This window comes from Stegostoma tigrinum, chromosome 33 (assembly GCF_030684315.1).
Source record: "Stegostoma tigrinum isolate sSteTig4 chromosome 33, sSteTig4.hap1, whole genome shotgun sequence".
NCBI classification, from domain to species: domain Eukaryota; kingdom Metazoa; phylum Chordata; class Chondrichthyes; order Orectolobiformes; family Stegostomatidae; genus Stegostoma; species Stegostoma tigrinum.
This window is the reverse complement of record NC_081386.1, coordinates 25,845,291-25,865,525: the sequence shown is the minus strand read 5'-3', so window position 1 is coordinate 25,865,525 and position 20,235 is coordinate 25,845,291. Positions and strand designations below refer to the sequence as shown.

Here is a 20,235-nt window from a genome sequence, read left to right as displayed (position 1 = left end):
CTTGTTTGGCAATGAATGCCCTGGAAGCCAGTCGGACACTTGCAGACGTATTCACCAAAGACGTCTCCTCTACGTGACATCAACTCACACAGGCCTCCATTTTGACAGGGGTTAGGGTGACAAGGTCCTGCAATTTAACAAAGGAGCAGAGTATGAGAAGAGTTACCACTTAAAATTGGTCGCCTGGAGCTTAGAACTGTCAACCTGGCTGCAGGACGAAGTAAAATGTTCTAGACCACAAACACTTTATTGTAGGATCAAGCCAATTGCTGGTTGACAATCTTGATGCTTCACTAGAAGCAGATATCAGGTTTCTTCAACTGTATTGGAACCGTCTAACCAGGATTCTAACTATTGATAAGTTGGGCAGGAATAGATAGTGCCAAAATCGAACAGCCTGTTCTGATGCTATGGTAGCAACTGGCAAGACAAAGGTCATTCAAACACTATAGTCCCACTTACCTCTCCCCACACACTCTTAAATTAGGCTTCTTAAAAATAGGTACTGTATCCTCTTCTCTTTTGTAGCTATTGCAGATTCCACTCCCGTCACCATGTTGGGTTAGGCATGTCCTAACAGCGCTGTTGTAAACCTTTGTTCATTTGGTCATGATCCTTCTTGGTTACTGTCTCGCCAAACAAAATGTTTTCCAGATTTGCCTCATCACAAGCCCCTCAACTGGATATGCCTTATGTTTAGCCTGTGACATCAGTTCTGGAATTCGCTCCTTAAACTTTTCCACTTCTGTAGTCTTTTCTCCCAATGAGATACTCCTCAAAACATAGTTGCTGCCTATTTTTAGTCATCTGCCTAAAACCTCTAAGTTTTGATGGATAGCACTCCTGTGAAATGCCTTGGAATGGTTCACTACACTGAAAATAGATACATAAATGGATATTTGGTGTTTCTGCCAAGTTTCCAAACAACAGATGGAAGGTTTGTCAGAGCTGTTGTTCTTCAGAACTGCATTCTAAGCTTAAATAGAAACAGAAATAAAAAAGAAAAATACATTTTGATCAAGTAATTTAAGCAAAACTCCATTCCATTTCAGTGATGTGTGCCAGTGGCAAAACGCAAGTCTTGGCTGTGTGCATGTGTGTGTGCGTGCTTTAATATATTACTGCTGTGATCCTGGTTACAGGTTAGTAAGGCAAGAAGCTAGATTTGACATGAACAGCTCAGAGGAATCTCCCAGCCAACAGATTTGCTCCCTCAGTTCTTTGATGATTCTACACACAACCCAGTGATTTGTCCAAACCAGGAAGGTCATTCGCCTCTCCCCAGGTCTATGTGAAGGTAATAAACCAAAGCTGGATGGTGATAGGGATTGGCAATTGTGATGGTTTTAACTCACATGGGCACTCTAAACTGAGGGTTAATATAATAACTAGATAGTACACACAATGGTGTCACATCCCTGGTAATGTTAACTTCAGGCTATTAGAGTCAAAGAGCTGTACAGCATGGAAACAAACCCTTCAGTCCTCCTCATCTGTGCCAACCAGATATTCTGAATTAATCTCACCCCATTTGCCAGCATTTGGCCCATATCCCTCTAAACCCTTTCTATGCATCTACCCATCCAGATGCCTATTGAATGTTGTAATTGTACCCGCTTCTTCTACTTCCTCTGGCAGTTCATTCCATGCACACAGCACCCTCTGCATGAAAAAGTTGGTCCTTAGGTCCCATTTATATCTCTTCCTCTCTCTCCTTAAATCAATGTTCCCTAGTTTTGAACTCCCCTACCTGGGTAAAAGACTTTGGCTATTTACCCTGTCCATGTCCCTTATGATTTTATAAATCTCTACAAGGTCACCCCTCAGCCTTCTGCACTCCAGGGAAAATAGCCCCAGCCTATTCAGCCTCTTCCTATTGCTCAAACCCTTCAACTCCGGCAGCATCCTTGTGAATCTTTCCTTACCCTTTCAAGTTTAACATCTTTCCCATAGCAGGGAGGCTAGAATTGAACATGGTGTTCCAAAAATGGCCGAACCAATATCCTTATACAACATGACATTCCAACTCCTATACTCAATGCATTGACCAATAAAAGCAAGTGTAGCAAATGATTTATTCACTACCCTGTCTAGCTGTGACTTCAAGACCCTGCAGAAGATAGCACTAATCCTCCCAGGAGGGAGGCAATGGCCTCATGGTATTATCACTGGGCTGTTAATCCAGAGACCCAGATGGTGTTCTGGGGACCCGGGTTCAAATCGCACAATGGCAAGTGGTGGAATTTGATTTCAATAAATATCTGGAATTAATCTAATGATGACCTTGAATCCAGTGTCGATTGTTGGGAAAAATCCAACTGGTTCAGTAATGCCCTTTAGGGAAGAAAACTGTCACCCTTACCTGGTCTGGCCTACCTGTGACTCTAGACCCACAGCAGTGTGGTTGACTCTTAAACCACCCCTCTGGGCAATTAGGGATGGACAATAAATGCAGCCTAGCCGGCAATCCCTTCGTCCCATGAGTAAAGGAAAAAAAAATCAAATGAAGCAGGGCTTCATAAATATCAAATGTTGATTCTCTTTATAATACAAATGTAAGATTCACACACAAGTCTCTGCTTTTAAACTCACTTGGTCAGATTCTGTTCATCTCGGTCTAAAACAGAAAGTCTGTATTTCCATTGGCTGAGGTTATCAATCTGAGATTTCCCACCCTGAAATCAGTTTAACCAAACCCCCAATGCAATCTCATATCCTCCCCACTCCCAGCTCTGAATGACTCCTTTTTGGGAGCATTTGCCTCAACTCTCTGACACAGGGTCCTGCCACTGACCCTCCTGTTATGACAGTACTCCTGCCAATTTTGTCCAGGGGTCAGAGACGTACTAAATTAAAATGGCTCGGGCCTTCGTAGCAAGGAACCTGTGGTGATTTCCTTCATGGGGTTTGCCTGTCTAAAAAGCAGCACTTGAGACCAATTTAGGAGGGGTGATAATTGATCACCAACCAAGAAACGGGTCTGGACAATGAACAGAAATACAACTGGCCTCAACTGATGTGCATAGAGTAGAAGGGTCACACCTAAGAGATGCTCTTAAAGACTATACAGTGGGTCAGGGAAGGAAGAACAACACAGTATAATTTGAGGATCATAAGACAAAGACATTCCTTTCTTAGCAACCATAAAACAGTAACATATTTCCAGAACAGGTATGGTCTCTCAATACAAAGTAGCAACTTAGAGACAAGCAGACAATGATTTGCCAGGAAGCAAGCATCTGCCACTGATGGCAAGTGATTGTCATGTTGACCAATGCAGGTTCTAGGCTAGAGTCTCTCAGGCTGCAGTATGCCCAGCTCTTTGCTTCACCATGGAAAGCACTGTACTCACATAATGCAGGCAACAAAAAGAAAGCTAATTTCCAACTAGTCAGCCCAAGAGCTAAAACATTTGAGTGAAATGCATCCCAGGGACAGTGTTGAAGGGCGAGGAGGCAGGAATCAGAGCCAGCCTGCCACTTTATGAAGCGTGCCTAGCAATTGCCCGTATCGCCACGCTGGCAGCTAACATTCAAACACAATGCAGAGAATAGGAAGGGAGTGCAGCAGCCTAAGCGGTCAGTGCACACACACGCACAAAGCAGCAACTACAAAAACTGACAAACATGTCATTGAGACAGACTAAAAGAAAAAAGAAGACGAGAGGTCTGGCATCATCTACGAGAGTTTGAGAATGGCTTTGTACCCCGCACAAGATTCTTGAAGATCGGTGACCTGAAGCATGGTCAAGCTTTGAATTTCTGTCCAACAGCATCGTTTCTGTTGTCAGAAATCCCAGGCAGCTTACCTGTGGCTTTGGTGTATCTAGTGACATCGTTATACCTTATGTCTTCCAGCGTGTACCCCGTACGTTTCTCTGCACCACTTCCTGTTTTGATTGCATCAATAAATTTTATTAAAATGCATAAGGATACACTAGGAAGGAGGGAAAAGAAACATGGTTGCATAATTACTTCATGGACCACAGGAAGTGATGTGAAGGAAATTCCTGGGTACAGCTATGTTCAAAAATAAAAAGCAATGACTTTGTTGAAGTGCTCAAGCTCAAAGCACTCCTTTGTGATTGAATCCTCAATGTAGTTCTTTAGGCTCCTAATGTTTTTCTCACAGACAGAAGGGAAAAAATAAAAAAAAAAGGGTGGGAACTACGAAGCTAATATCAAAGAAAACACTGACTAAAATAATCACAAGTTCATCTTGGTGACTGGTTCAACACTTTCTGGAAATAGAAAAAAATTTGGAGCAAAATTGGGCACAACATCATGGCCCAGGAGGCCCTGTATCGTTCTATGTTCTTTTAAGTAGACCGTTTGGCCCATCAAATCTGCTGCATCCTTTAACATAAACATGGCTGATCCTCTATCTCAATGCCACACTCCTGCTCTCTCCCCTAACACCTTTAGCTCTCGAAATTTCTTTCGTTCTTAAGTATGTTCAATGATGTCTCCTCCACAGCCTCTTATTACAGAGAATTCCACAGTTTCACCAAGTCCATGCCTATTCCTGCCATTATTGTACATTGTTTCTCCCTCCTACTGTTGAACATTGCCAGGTTACATCTCCTTATCTCAGGCCAAAATGATCTACCAGGTATCCTGAGACAATGACCCTTTGACTCAGAACCCCAAGCCAAGGGAGACATGATTCCTACATCTGGCCTGTCCAGCCCTGTCAGAATTAGATTCATTTCAATGAGATTGGGCTGAGCATTTCACTTATATGGTTTGTTCTCCCTTCCTAAAGATGCTGACAGTCACAGGGATACATTGCAATGGATCCAAATGACTGTATGGAAGAAGATCAGGGTGTTCTAGTCGTGTACTGATCAACATTGCTCTCTCACCTAATACAACATGAGAGATTCACTGGCCACTAACAATCCAAGAGATTGGCTGATAGCTGATCAGCCAAATAGCACTTCAACCTTCTTAAATGTTTTTATTGTGATGTAATTTGAGATGTCTTGGGCACGGGAAAAGATGTGTTATTTCTTCCTCTCACAAATCATAGCATTTGACAGCATAAGGAGGTCACAAAACTACCCTTGCTCAGTTCCAGATTGTTCTAATTGATGATAGCCCCAAGTTCCATCAATCCAAACATCAAATTAACAACTTCAAGAGTATAATTGTGAAATGAGGATGGCACTTAGTTATATAAACAAAATATACTCCTTTGGCATAAAAATACCAGAATATGTGTTTAAGTACTTGTGCAAAATTCTTGCCTCAAGCCACAAGAAAGTACAAATAAGAACCGTTTCTAGAACACAGTTTAACCCACCCATCCAGAATCAAAGACTTATTATCTCCCATCGCATCATCTAACCAATTCCCGTATAAAGCGCAAAACATTTAGCTTTCCTGTCCTTATCTGTCACACTGAAACTATGCTTTCTGCCATTACATAGACCACGCCTATTTCAGCACATATCAATAGACTTGCAGAGCAGAGAGTCTCACCATGGACCTAAATCAGATGTTAAAATGATTTCATTTCTAAATTCCTCTCATTTAGAACTGGTTCTCAGCTGCTCCTCAAAAAAAAAGCATCCACCAATATTGTATTTTGCAGAAGAACTTAAGAAGAGTCCTAGCACTAGGGTGAAGGGATGTTCTTTCTGGAATCTTGGCCCACATTTATTTCTCAAACCAAAAACTACGAAGAGATTATCTAGTCATTATCATGATGCTGGTTGGGGGAAGCTTGCTGTGCACAAATGGATTGTGACATTTTGACAGTGACGATACCTCAATAATACTTTGTCAGCTGCAAAAGATCTTGATACCTCCTGAAATCATAAAAGATGCTATAGAAATGTATCTATTTTATTATTGATGACTTTCCTCTTACATTTTAACCTTGGCTGAAAAGGACATCGCTGGAAGGTTTAGGTGTAACCTGACAACATTCAACAGTGGGAGGTAGAAATAATGCTTTACTGACAGGCAATGCACAATTGTTACAAGGATAGCCTTTGAACCTAGAATCACATTTGTTTCAGTGCCATGATGAGCATGCAGTAACATAAATGTTCCACAGCAATGATACCTCAACAAGCATTTAATTAACTTAAGGGTGCTTTGGGAGATCCAGAGATTGTGAAAGGCTCCATATAGATGTACGTCTTCCTGATCTGAATAGCAACATGGCAGCAATTTATATAATGAACATTTAAGAAAATTAACAGATGGTTTTACAATCGGAGATCCTTAATGAGCAGCTGCATGTGTAGCCTCACTACTCAATGAGATTTTGATGGCAGTTGAATGTGTTCTTTCTCTAGTAAATTCCACTCAAGGAGAAGCCATTGGGAATGGGGCAAAGTTTGGCACAATGGGCATCATCTTTTGTTGCTACATTTGCTTGCTTTCCTTCTGTGTAAAGCTGTAGAACTATAAAATTGTTAAACCAATAAAGTGGTAAAGGACAGAAAGCAATCATGCAGACACTTGAGGCAAGAGAATAAACAGCTCAAACATTAGAATGAGTCATGCTAGTCAAGGTCCTCCTTGGGGTTCTTACCTTGCTCTACCTCGCTGCAGTCTTTCCCAGTAAATCCATCCACACAGATGCAGTAGTAGGGATCTGTAGAGACACCAGCCAGGCACGTACCTCCATTTTTGCAAAGGTCAGGTTGACAGGAATGACCTGCAGAGCAACGAAAATCATTAATGTCTCTTAAACGAGCGGACCGGGCTTCAGCATTTATACAGCTGTCTGCGAGTGTCTTGGTCACTCATCCTGCCAGAATCTGTGGATTGAGAAAGTCCCTTTTCCATGCAAATCATTGCTGTGCCTCTGGAGAATTAGTGGAGAAGTATGGATGCACAAGTGGAGAAATCACAAATTGTGCAAAAACAGCAATTGCCTGGAGGGAATATTAACTCCAGCAGATCCCTTTTGTAACAAGTGAGCAAGATTACTACCTTTCCCCTCAGGTGTTTAGTGCATAATTCTGAATTGCTGAGGGTGCTCCATTACTCCCAATCCTCAGGCCTATCCTCCTACTTTCAAAGTCAGAAGTCACACAACGCCAGGTCTGATAGGTTTATTTGAAATCACAAGCTTTTGGAGCATGGCCCTTTGTCAAGTGAAGTGAGAGAGAGAAGCACTCTCAGGATTTATGGGCAGAGAGATCAAAAGATCATACAAATGGTGTGAGTGGAGTGTCGAATAATAAGTTCTGCAGGTGATCAAAAGTGTTAGTGAGAGTGAAACATCAACAGCTGAATAACAAGCAACGGGATGTATAAACCAACTAAATAAGGCAAAGAGATAATTACAAAGAATTAAAAATAAGGTGGTGCTACAGACAAACCAAATGACTGGAATGGCACGATCAGTATGAGTCGCATACCGAGGGTCTAGCCAAAGTAATAAATAATCCAAAACTATACAAACTAATTAAAGGTAGAGAGGTCATAGCTATTTATCAAGGTGATGGTGTCAAAACAGGACAGTAAGGAAGATTTTACAGACACAGAAGAGTGTGATGGGGTCACATGTAGCACAACATGACCCAAGGTCATGGTTGAGGCCTTCTTCAGGGGTGTGGAACATAGCTGTCTGTCTCTGCTCAGCGATTCTGCATGTTATGTATCTTGAAGGCCACTTTGAAGATTGGAGGCAGCATGTCCTTGACCACTGAAATGTTGCCCCACTGCGAGAGAAAATTCCTGTCTGGCGATTGTTGTGCGGTGTTCTGTCATCCGTTGTCAAAGCACCTGCATGGCTTCGCCAATATACCGTGCCTTAGGGCATGCTTGCCTGCAACATTGGCCGAGTTACACAAGTATCTGCTGTGTATGTGATGGGTGGTGTTCCCATATGTGATGGTAGTGTCCGTGTCATTGATCTGACATGTCTTGCAGAGGTTACCACGGCAGCGTTGTGTGATGTTGTGGTTGACGTTGGCCTGAAGACTGGGCAGTTTGTTGCAAACGATGGTCTGTTTAAGGTTTGGCCATTATTTGAAGTTGAGCAATGGAGACATACGGATGATTTTGGTGAGATGCTCGTCATCATTGATAATATGTTGAAGGTTGCAAACAACGTGGTGCAGTGGTGTCTACCACATGCACTGCAGGGAAGGATGTATTGGTGAGACTATGCAGATGCTACAGCGACAGACAAATGGACACTATGTAACAAATTGCCAGACAGGAATATTCCCTCCAAGTCAGGGAATACTTCAGTGATCAAGGACATTCTGCTTCCAATTGTGATCTTGGGGTCATGTCACACTACTTGTGACCCCACCAACTGTTCTGTATCTGTAAAAGCTTCTTCACTGTCCTGTTTTGACACCATCACATTGATAAATTGTTATCATCTCTCTACCTTAATTAGTTTCTACAGTTTTGGATTACTTATTACTTTGGTTAGATCCTCAACATGTGACTCATATTGAAGATGTAATTCCAGTCATTTGGTTTGTCTCCAGCGCCAACTTATTTTTTAATTTTTTGTAATTATCTCTGCCTCATTTAATAGGATTATAGGTCATTCCTTCACTTGTTATTCAGCTGTGGACACTTGACTGTTTAACACTTTTGATCACCTGCAGAAATTATTCGACACTCCACTCACACTATTTGTATGATCTTTTGATCTGTCTGCCCTTGACCTCTCTGCCCATAAATTCTGGGTGTGCTTCTCTCTCACTTCACCTGATGAAGGGGCTACACTCCAAAAGCTTGTGATTTCAAATAAACCTGTTGGACTATAACCTGATCGCGTGTGACTTCTGGCTTTGTCTGCCTCAGCCCAAAAGCAGCACCTCCAGATCATACTTTCATCAAGTTTAGTGGTCCCCAAGGAGATAACAAGGATAAGGGGGACTCACAGGCATTCACATTCCTATGACCTGGCCCTGATGCTTTTAACATCAATGACCTTGTTTTGGATGAGTAGAAGCTTCAGTGTGTGAGGATCATACTGTAACATCACTAAAGTCTTGCTCCAGTTTGCAGCCCTTCCACTTCATTCCCAGAGTTACAGTGGCAGGGAGCCACAAAGGCCAAAGACATTTGGTTTAGTAACACAGTTAATCCTTATTCAAAGCCAGTTCCTTCTTCTAATGATAGTAAGAAAGTGGATAAAGCAACTTAAGACTTTAATTACAGAAATGCCTTGTTTTTTTGCAAGTTGAATGAATGTAAAAGATATAAACACAGGAATATTATACCATGCAATACACAATGCACTATTTTACAACTGTGTCCCTTTAAGAAACAAAGATAATTATTGTTAAATAAACAGAGGCTTAGGTCATTTAGAGTTTAATTGCTGTTTGGCTAGATGACTTTCTAGACAGGAAAAGGCTGTACCAGTACTTGTAATTTTCAGCCTGTAACTCTGAAGCAGCTAGCACTAATGTCTAATCTTTCTCTTTAAGGAAGTTTTGCCCTGAAACCAAATGTGACGGCTGGAACTTATCCATACGATGATGCAGAGTGCGTTATCTCAACCAGAAAAATGGCATGCTCTGAATGTACAGAAATTTTTCTGTGGACACAAATCCAGCTCTCTGGTGTAACTCCAGCAGATAAAGAAGGAAGGAAAAGCATTCACAAAAGCATTTCATCAATTCCCTCTCAACCCATTACAACCATTGGGATTTACCATTAAAAGTAATGGCAGAAAAAACCTTTACTGCCATCTAAATATAGGCAGCATTTCCATAAGGAGAATGTAATGGACTAACCGAAAGAACTTCTCAATGGGTTTGTCTGGTCACAATGAGCCGAATGGCCTTCTCTTATCCTACAGTTTTATGTTTAATATGGGATTTAAATGATGGAACTAGGAGAGATAAGGAGGTGGTGGTGGTGGCAGCACAGTGATATTGTTACTGGACAAATAATCCAGTGAACCAGGCGAACATTCAGGGAAAGCAGGAACTGCCGATGCTGGATAATCTGAGATAACAAGGTGTGGAGCTGGACGAACACAGCAGGCCAAGCAGCATCAGAGGAGCAGGAAGGCTGATGTTTCGGGTCAAGACCCTTCTTTAGAAAAATCACTTTTCTGAAGAAGGGTCCCGACCTAAAACGTCAGCCTTCCTGCTCCTCTGATGCTGCTTGGCCTGCTGTGTTCATCCAGCTCCACACCTTGTTATCTCTACTATTCAGGGAACACGGTTTCACATCACACCATGGAAAATGGTGAAATTCCAATCAGTGAAAATCTGGAAGCCACTGTTTAAAAGTCTTAAGGGTTCACTAATGTCATTGAGGGGAAGGATCTGTCATCCTCAGGTGATGTGGCCCACATGTGACTCCAGGTAGGACTCCAGACCCATTGCATTGCAGTTGGCACCTCAGTACCCGTGGAAATTGCCCAAGCAATCCACTCAGTTCACGAGCAATAAATATTGGCCCAGCCAGTGACACAAACATCCTCTGAACAAATTTAAAAACAACTAGGTTGTAGAACGGATCAAGTCTCTTAGATCATCTTATCGTTGGACAGGAACAAAACAATGCTCTTTTCAGATTTAGAAATTAGCTGTGGGAAAGAGGATACTTACCAAGTCATAGTCTGAGCAGAATTCACCTCCAAATATAGAAAAAAAATTAATTAAAAAAAATGTGCTTGCCTACGAGGAACACTGATTTCTCTCTTTCTCTGAAACTTTATCCCCAGTGGAGGGATACCTGCTCATACTGATCCTGAACCCAGGAAGTCTGCCTGGGATAGGGGAATACCTCAGTAGTCTTACTGTCAGAACTAGGAGGAAAACACACCACTTTTCTTCACATATTGACAGGTGTTAAAGCCAAAGTTGTGCTACGGATAAATGATCAATGACATATTCAAATTTTGGGATTTAGATGTCAAATATCCCAAGGCCTTCCATTGGTTTTCATGAACATTAAACAGAAACAATAACAACATTAATATTTCTCTAGCGCCTTTGACAGAATACAAATGTTCAAGGCACTTTAGGATCATCGTAAAACAAAATTTGACAACAATCACTTGAAGGGATATTTGAACAATTGACCAGATGCTTGGTTATAATTAGGTTTTAAGAACCATCCTCAAGAAGAAGACGGAAGAGGAGAGATTTAGACAAAGGAATTCAAAGCTTAGCACCCTGGTCACGAAAAAGGTATACCTGCCAGTGGTGGAGAGATCAAAATTGGTGATGCTCAAAAAGGCCTGAATCCGAGAGATCCGGCAGATATCTTGCCGCATTTGGGAGCTGGGGGTGGTGGAGGGGTTTGCAGTGGAAGAGGTTACGGGGTTAGACAGGAAGGATCCCATTAGTAGAGGTAAAGGAAGGCATGGTTGAAAGTGTATGTCAAGGCAGGAGAGATCAAGTATTCCAGACAGTATTGTGGTTAAGGACTGTGCTGAGAGAAAGGAGCAGGTGTGGCACACACTAGAAATCAAAGTCAGAAAAGTAAGCAAGTGCCAGTGATTTAACATTTGAATGAATCTATCCAGATGCCTTTGTTTGTGAGTGATTTTAGCACAAGTTTAGTCAGGGACAGTCAGAGATCGATTTAATAGTGTTTTGACAAATGGTCACTGGACTTGAAGCATTAACTATGCTATTCTCTACACAGATGCTGCCTGATATGCTGAGTTTCTCTAGCACTTTCTGTTTGTTTCAGCAACAGATAGTTTGAACTTGGCTAAAATGGAACACCTGCCTCTACAACCTGCATTCACTTCCATCAACATGGTTTTCCCTTGATTTTGACATTTAATAAACCATTCAGGGCTCCTCACCATGAGCACTGTTGCTCATTTATTTTTCACGATCAGCGCCTACTTTACACTTTCAATACCTTGTACAGCTGGTGTCAGCTAGTGGGCTCCAGCTGGCAGACACCTTATTTGAAAGAGATAGACACAATCTGAATTTTCTGGTTGAAGGAAACAGCGTGATGCAGAACACTTGAAGTGGGACATTTCTGTAGGCTGAGATAACACAGTGTGAAGCTGGATGAACACAGCAGGCTAAGCAGCATCAAAGGAGCAGGAAAGCTGTTTTCCTGGTTCGGTTAAAATCGGCTCTTAAGAATCCATGGATTCTTTCAATATCCAATAACCAGGACAGTTGCTTTGGATCTCTATTTTTCTGTGATATTCAGGCCTGCATTACAAAGATTGGGAGCTGGAGCTGTGACAGACAATCTCTATTGATGAAGCTGCCAGTATAGGTGCTTTCTCTTCTCTTGGATCACTGGTCATTAGCCAGTATTGGAAGTCAGCGTGTCCTGTAAGATGCAGGGACGTTTTTTACTCTCCCCAGTAGCGAGGATAGACAGGTGCTAGAGATGTTCCCACATAGTGATTATTTTTTGATCTGTAGTTGGGATAAGGGAAATCCTGGCAGGACCAAAATGTATTGCCCTTGAGAAGACTGGTCTGCTCGAACCAGTGCAGTTTCTGTGAGATAGATACTCCCACAGTGCTGTTGGGTAGGGAGTGCCAGGATGTTTCTTTTCCCCACTCATGTCAGAGAAGGAACAACATTGTATTTTCCATCAGATGGTAGGTGAGGGTAATACCATGTACCTACTCCCCTTGCAGCATTAAAAGCCATAGCTTTGTGAGATACTGTTGAAGCACTCGTTGAGTTGCTGCAGCGCATCTTCTAGTAGGGGAGAAAGCAGGAATATGGTATTGAGATAGAGGATCAGACATAATCATATTAAATGGAGGAGTGGGCTCAAAAGGGCTGAATGACCTACCACTAGTTTCTATGTTTTGTGCACACTAACGCACAGAAGTTAAAACTCCCCAAAAGTCCTATCAATTCCGGCAATGATCAAAACTGGAAAAATTAGCTGATCACCAGAATTACAGCCTGCTAGTTCAGAGGGCTAATATTCTTAATAGAGCAAATCCTCCAAAAAAGCACAAGAAGAGCACCAAATGCACATGTAATCCTTAAATTAGACAACACAGTGTGGAGCTGGAAGAATACAGCAGGCCAGGCAGCATTAGAGGAGCAGGGAAATTGACATTTCGTGTCAGGACCTTCTTCAGAAATGGGGAGGGGGATAAGGGACCTGGGAAATAAAAAGAGAAGAGTGGTGGGGCTGGGAGAGGATCCTTAAATTATTCTTTTTCTGAAGAAGGGTCCCAACGCAAAATGTCAGCTTTCCTGCTCCTCTGATCCTGCCTGGCCTGTTATGTTCATCCAGCTCCACACTGTGTTACCTCTTAAATTATTCTCGTTAGCATTCACTGAAGCATTTCCATTACTTCAAGGTCACATAGTACAAACAAAGCCCACTTGTGATTCTATGCGTAGGCTTGCACTCCTGTGACAGAATGATGTGAACTTTTATCTACAGATGACATAAAGCTGCAGAGAAATCTTGATACTCACTTTGGATGAATGTTTGTTTTCTCTCCTCTATTTGCCCGTTAGGTTGCTTTTTTGTTGCATGGTCAATTAAGAAACATTGAAACTGCTAAACAAAAGATGGAGCTTCTCAGTAGATAAAGCGTCAAAGACGAGGATGGAGTCTTGTAGGAGCTTGAACAACATGGGTTAAGGGGAGTAAATGTGGCAGAATCATAGAAGCTCAGCAAAGTCTATTCTGACATCAAGAGTGATACACTGCCTCTCTTAACTACAATAAAGAAGTCAAGGTAAAATTCTCATTAGGCAGGGTTGACTAATAAAGGGGCATTATTGTTTGTTAACAAGAGTATTCACTGCACCTCCCACCGCATCAGTAGATAGTTTCTACCCTATCAAACGATGTGTGGAAACTAAAGACTGAGGATTTTCAACATGGACATCAAGAGCAAATACCTGTCGACTTCACCTCGCTGTTGGCTCCAAAAGGACCTTCCATGTTTTACACAGGGTGCCAACATCTCAGGGCACGTTTGTTCATGGGCACCAGCCACACGTAAAAGGGCATTCACATGTGACATGTACCAGCCTAAGAACTCTGTGGTACATCTCCACCTCGGTGCACTCAGCCCATTGAGTAAACCAGGTTGCATCATCTATTTGTCGGCTCTAGTAGTGTTCACAGTTTTGATTTGCCTTGCCTTTTTGCACTACACTGCACAGCCAGACTGATCAGGCTCTCAATACTGCTATATTGCCTTGCCTGTCAATTCCAGGGAATCCCCGGCAGTGTGACATTTTCTCGGTACGACAAGTGGTAGAATGGGCTAGAATCAAGTCTTAAGGGGTACCAGATGGTGGGGCAGATATGTAGCGATGCAAGTTTGGTAAGGTGCAAAAGATCACATAAGGCCTCACAGACAGAAACTGCTACTTAACCAAAAAAAATGCAAGTTTCAGCACTGGGATTTATTCCTGAAGGTGCGTACACTGTCTGGTATTACGGAGCCTGACTGAACAAGAAAGGGACAATTTTCCTCCCTGGATTGTGCTTAGTGGGTTGCATCAGAATGCGTAGATAGAAGTATATTCAATACAGATTGTTGTTAACTACTGCTAACATGGTGTTTTACTTGATGACATGCAGAACTGGAACCTGAACATGGACGTCAATGCAGATAATTCACATCCTAAGACAACTCTTTGTTCTTTAAAATGCATAGCAACAGGATGTAAAACTAGATCCCCTCAGCCAAATTCTGCTAAGTCCTCATATTGTGAAGTTCTTCAGCAACAATGCTACATTGTTAGATTTATCCCCAACTTACTCATATTAGAGGGCTGCTGGTGACAACAGAGCTCTGAGAGTGAGACAGTGGTGGGGTGCAAGCTTTCTTCTTTACAGGAGTCTTCCACCTCTCACTATCCTTTCTCCACCACAACTGAAAGTTTATTCCATATTCACAGCAATCTTCTGTTTGCTACAAAGGAATTCAACTGAAGAAATTCTGGCTGCGCTGCAATACTTGACACCAGCACAGCATTTAAAAGGGCATCAAGTGTCTTTAAATAGGGGAAAGTGAAGTTTGGACTTAAGGCAAGAACTGAAACCCTTTCAACAGTTACGTGTTTGGAATTAACTGGATCAGGAGGACAGGCTAGTGCAAGCCCTCTTCATTCACTGAATGATGTCAAGGTTACTATCACCTCCCATGTACCGCCTCAAGGAATGAATTGTAAGTGAGGGCAACAAGAAGATAATATTTCTGGGACTGGGATTCCCACCAGTATCCAACTTCTACTTAGAATCACAGAAAGTCTACATAGTGTGGAAGGAGGGTATTGGGCCCATCGAGTCTGCATCAACCCTCTGAAGAGTATCCCACCCAGATTCATCCCATCCCTGAAATCCAATGCTCCCCATGGCCAATCCACCTAACCTAACATCTTTTGGGCTGTGGGAGGAAACCGGGAGTACCCAGAGGAAACCCACAAAGACATGGGGAAAACGTAACTCCATACAGATAGACAGACAGTCACCTGAGGGTAGAATCAAACTTGGGTCCCTGGTGCTATAAGGCAGCAGCGCTAACTCCTGACCCACCGTGCCACCCAGGTGAATATACCAAGTGAGGAATGAGCTGTCACTGATGGTCCTCCCAAGGTAAGCAAGGGGAAGTGACATACCAGTGGAGAAGCTGAGAACACGAGTTTTCTGTCATAACCCACTGTAAACCTGTCCAATTATGGGCAAAAGAAATTTCCACCCCTACAAACACCCTCATCACTGTCTTCATTGGCATAAAGTGAAAAAAACAGAAAAATAAGCCCCAGGAGTCTCATTAGCTGCCAAGATGCTGCACTATAATAGATTTCTCAAACATCAGCACAACATGCAAATTATCTTGTCTGTAATCAGTCCATCAAAACATTCATAGTGTCTCTAATTCACTGAGCCACAAAACAGGCACAGTTCAATTACTGTTTTGACACCGACACTGAGAAGCATTGTGGAGCTTTGAACACAAATTCAAAACAAGAAGAAACAAAAACCACAAACAGTAAATACCACAGCCACAACTAACATAATACTCTGCTCTTGAGCCATGCCTTACAAGGCCATGTAGCTTTTATGATGTTAGCCCACACCATAATGTTTCCAAACAGTTCTCAAGACAACCCTGCTGTCAACTCACAGCTGGGGATTGGAAAGTTTAGAGTAAATTCAATAGTCTAATTGATTTAGCAACACTAGTTTTATAAAACCGACTAGTTTTGACTTCAGTTTGGCCTATCTTTTAGTAAGTAAATTTAATCACCAAACACAAACCTAACTTAATGTTTCCATAATTTTGTCAATACTGTCTTATCCCTCTGGTATTAACATTGTTTTATTTTCTAATCAGAAGATGTAGTATAGTAGGTGACCTAAGCAATGCCATAGGAGACACGTATTCACTTGAACTGATAAATTTCCATCTTTCTTTCTCAATATTAAGAACAAGTCTGATGGAAAGAAAAGAATGGTGTTAGATTATTTTTTTCCACACATTCTCACCCCATGTTTTAGGACATGTAAGTGATCAGAAGCTGCACTAACCCAGTGAAGGTTTTTATCCATTAGTTTTACTGGTCATAAAAGCACAGGCTGGGCTTTTGTAACTTTAAGATAGCTGTCAAAATAAAAACTATTTCAAGTTCTTTCCCCTAGTTCTCCTAAAAAAGCTCCATGCAGTTAATAATCCTCAACACCTTTTTTCACCAAATATCAATTTGGTTCCCTAGATCCTTTCCATTCAATGGTCTGCGTTTACTGTTCCTGGGAAAATAACTTTTTCTAAAGAGCAAGTACAGGTTCCTTATTTGTGGTTCTTTAATTCTCTCTCTAACTTTGTTTTAACTATGTAAAAACATGCTATTTTCAAGGACTATTCCTCACGCTTAAAACATTTGGCTGGTGCCTTTCATTATTTAATCCTTTTCATATCAGGAAGGTGAATTCCTGCCCGAGCAGGAATATATGATTTTAATTATCCAATTATAATTGTATGTTCACTTCAAGTTAGGCTCCTAAATAAACTCAGCCAGAACATATATTTAATCCCAATTTATTTTGGATCCTACAGAGGCAATAAACCACATGCCTTCAAGTTATTTTCTTATCTCAGTTAGATCAAAAACCGAAGCCAACATTTATTCCATAAACTACCTTCTGAAACAATGTTTGATTCATCTGAGGTGATTTGATGAGTAATGACACAGTGGAGGAAAGAACATTGGACTCCTATTAAATAGCCCTGGCTATCAATTTGACACAAATTTAAATTATTACCTGCCTCCTTCTTTGTAAAAGCAGAGGAAGCTGGCAGCCCTTGTTGTCAGTTTTAAGGGTTAGAATATAAATTAGAAAGGATAATATGCTATTGTGTAAAGTACTGATCAGAACACATCAAGCACTCTGGTGTTGAATTACACTGAGTAATTAATATCATTCAAGAAATTTTTTTAAAATTAATTAAAACAGAGCCAGAAATATCAGTCCTGAGAATTGATTAAAGAACAGTTCTGAGGAAGGATCACCAGGCCGGAAACATTAACGTTGTTCTTTTCTTCACAGATGCTGCCAGACCTGCTGAGCTTTTCCAGCAACTTTGTTTTCGTTCCTGATTTACATCTTCCGCAGTTCTTTCAGTTTTTAATTGATTAAAGAAGCTGGGTTTCAGTGAACAGGAGGAAAAGCTGTAACTGAGGTTTCCCAAGATTATGAAAGGAAGTTGTAAAATAAATCCTATTCTTGATGGAGAAGAATCTAAATGCTAAGGGACTCAAGGCTTGAACTATTTAGGAAGTTAAGAGTAAGGAATCAGTCAGAACTGTGCAAAGAGATGTGAACAAAGGCAGTGAAGTGTCATGTTTTAAATGGCGAAGAATCAACCAGATGCTTTTATGTGCAGCTGAAGATAAATTGAGGGATAATGGTGAAAAAAAAAGTAAAGTCGTGGCTTGATCTGTTTAAAAATAGTCCATTGGCTCTTTCTGTTCATGGATATTTTATCATGCTCAGTTTGGAACAGAATTGATTCTGCATCCCTGATGTGCCCTATATCTTGGGTAATTATGATCCTACAGATGGAAATTTCTTATCTGCTCTCAAATTCTGAGCAGACCACTGTACCACACATTCCCAACGGTATAAACCTACTGAAATTCCTAGCAGGCAACTTCATCACTAGAGTAGGGCGTCACTTTGAATGATCCTTCACCCCCATCACAAATCCAAGATCAGAGTCACTCAAACAATGGTGAGAACATTCCTACTGTTTGTAACCTCTGTCTCATAGATGCTAGGATTGTCAGAGTGGAAACATGCCTCTCTCAGTGTTGGGGAAAGCTGTTCTACTAAGGACACCAATCTTTGTTAAAACCGTTCCTTTGCCTGTTCCCTAATGATAACAATGATTGACCAACATTAGAGGCAACATGAAAGTCTTTGTACTTTCTGAATGCCTGTGTCATTCATTAGTACATTAGGCACCAATGAGGTAGAATCAATGGTGTTCTTTTCGGGGATACTATCCGACAAGTGGCATCTCAATAGCAACACAATGGAATATAATGAGAACAAGAAGAACTAAAAACTTACAGGCCCCATCTGAAATATGGAACATTGAGAGAAAGACAAAAAAAAGGTGAAAACCCATGGATCTGGGATTTCTCCATATGTTTTGTGATTTTAAATTCAAAATACAGAAGTACCTTGGGACATTGTGCTCACCAGGTAGAGCACTGAAGAATACAATGGTGTAATTTATGCATTGTAATTACGCCACTGTAATGTAGTTCCGAATCCATGAGCCCAGGGTGAGTTGAATGAACATCCTGCTCTGTGTCTATCTTGACTGTGATTAAATTTGAAAAAAAATGAGCAATTTTATTAACAGTCCAACCTGTCTCTGCCTCCCTAACCGGTTCTTCCTCTCACCCATCCCTTCCTCCCACCCCAAGCTGCACCCCCATCTACCTACTAACTTCATCCCACCTCCTTGACCTGTCCGTCTTCCCTGGACTGACCTATCCCCTCCCTACCTCCCCACCTATACTCTCTCCACCTACCTTCTTTACTCTCCATCTTCGGTCCGCCTCCCCCTCTCTCCCTATTTATTCCAGTTCCCTCTCCCCATCCCCCTCTCTGATGAAGGGTCTAGGCCCGAAACGTCAGCTTTTGTGCTCCTGAGATGCTGCTTGGCCTGCTGTGTTCATCCAGCCTCACATTTTATTAACATATTGCTGTATTTGATAGTTTTAAATACATCAGTTTTTTAAAAAATGACCACATTTATCAGTAATTCAGCCATCAAGCTGCAAACATAGATACGCTCTAAATCAACCTATTCAGAGACGTTATTACACATCTGTGGAACAAGTGGAACTTGAACCCAGGCTCCTGACTGAAAAAGATACGGACACTACCATTGTACCACATCAGCCCGCACCAGGCAGCAAACGTGATTTTAAAAATCTGTGTGTGGCTCACATCTCTCCCCACTGCACCACACAACCAGTCCAGCTCTTCCCCCCCCCCCACCCACTGCATCCCAAAACCAGTCCAACCTGTCTCTGCCTCCCTAACCTGTTCTTCCTCTCACCCATCCCTTCCTCCCACCCCAAGCCGCACCCCCATCTACCTACTAACCTCATCCCACCTCCTTGACCTGTCCGTCTTCCCTGGACTGACCTATCCCCTCCCTACCTCCCCACCTACACTCTCTCCACCTATCTTCTTTACTCTCCATCTTCGGTCCGCCTCCCCCTCTCTCCCTATTTATTCCAGTTCCCTCCCCCCATCCCCCTCTCTGATGAAGGGTCTAGGCCCGAAACGTCAGCTTTTGTGCTCCTGAGATGCTGCTTGGCCTGCTGTGTTCATCCAGCCTCACATTTTATTATCTCTCAAAAATCAGGTGGGTTCAGTGCAGCACAGTCAAGATGTTAAGCTCATCTTTATCTTCACTTGGTCCAGCTTCTCACTCCTGGCACTTGTACCAAGTCTCCAAAGCAACAGAAGCCAAAATTAAGACAAAGAAGCCTTTGGTCGGAACTGAACTACTGAACCCCACTCAGCACATCTAGCTTAAAAGCCTATCAAATTGAAGGGCTGAAATACTGAAGGGCATTGATGTGCTTCTAGCAACACTTCTACTCTTTATTTGTGTCTTTTCTTCTTTGGTTCATATTTCATTGGTGGGCACTGTGCAGATGTGGATATCTTTGCAAATGGCAACAATGGTATTTCTGAACCTTGCCTAGCCACTATCCCAGTTTTACAACCTCAATCTGTCCACTTGAACTGGGAAACCATCCAGTCATCTATTGTAAACCAACCA

The 20,235-nt window shown here is 41.9% G+C and overlaps 1 protein-coding gene across 4 annotated transcripts in view; it reads right to left on the bottom strand.

Moving 5' to 3' along the window:
* The window catches only part of LOC125467221 (EGF-like repeat and discoidin I-like domain-containing protein 3), an 84,973-nt gene that overhangs the window by 37,727 nt on the left and 27,011 nt on the right, over positions 1-20,235 (bottom strand). For 2 of the 4 annotated variants that reach the window (XM_048562758.2, XM_048562759.2), the window contains exons 2-4: positions 6,547-6,672; positions 3,809-3,889; positions 2-127 (exon numbers count right to left, since the gene is read on the bottom strand). In XM_048562758.2, coding sequence (XP_048418715.1) covers positions 2-127; positions 3,809-3,889; positions 6,547-6,672 — 333 coding nt within the window. The remainder of the gene's footprint in view (position 1; positions 128-3,808; positions 3,890-6,546; positions 6,673-20,235) is intronic. The other 2 variants (XM_048562760.2, XM_048562761.2) reach the window with 1 other exon arrangement.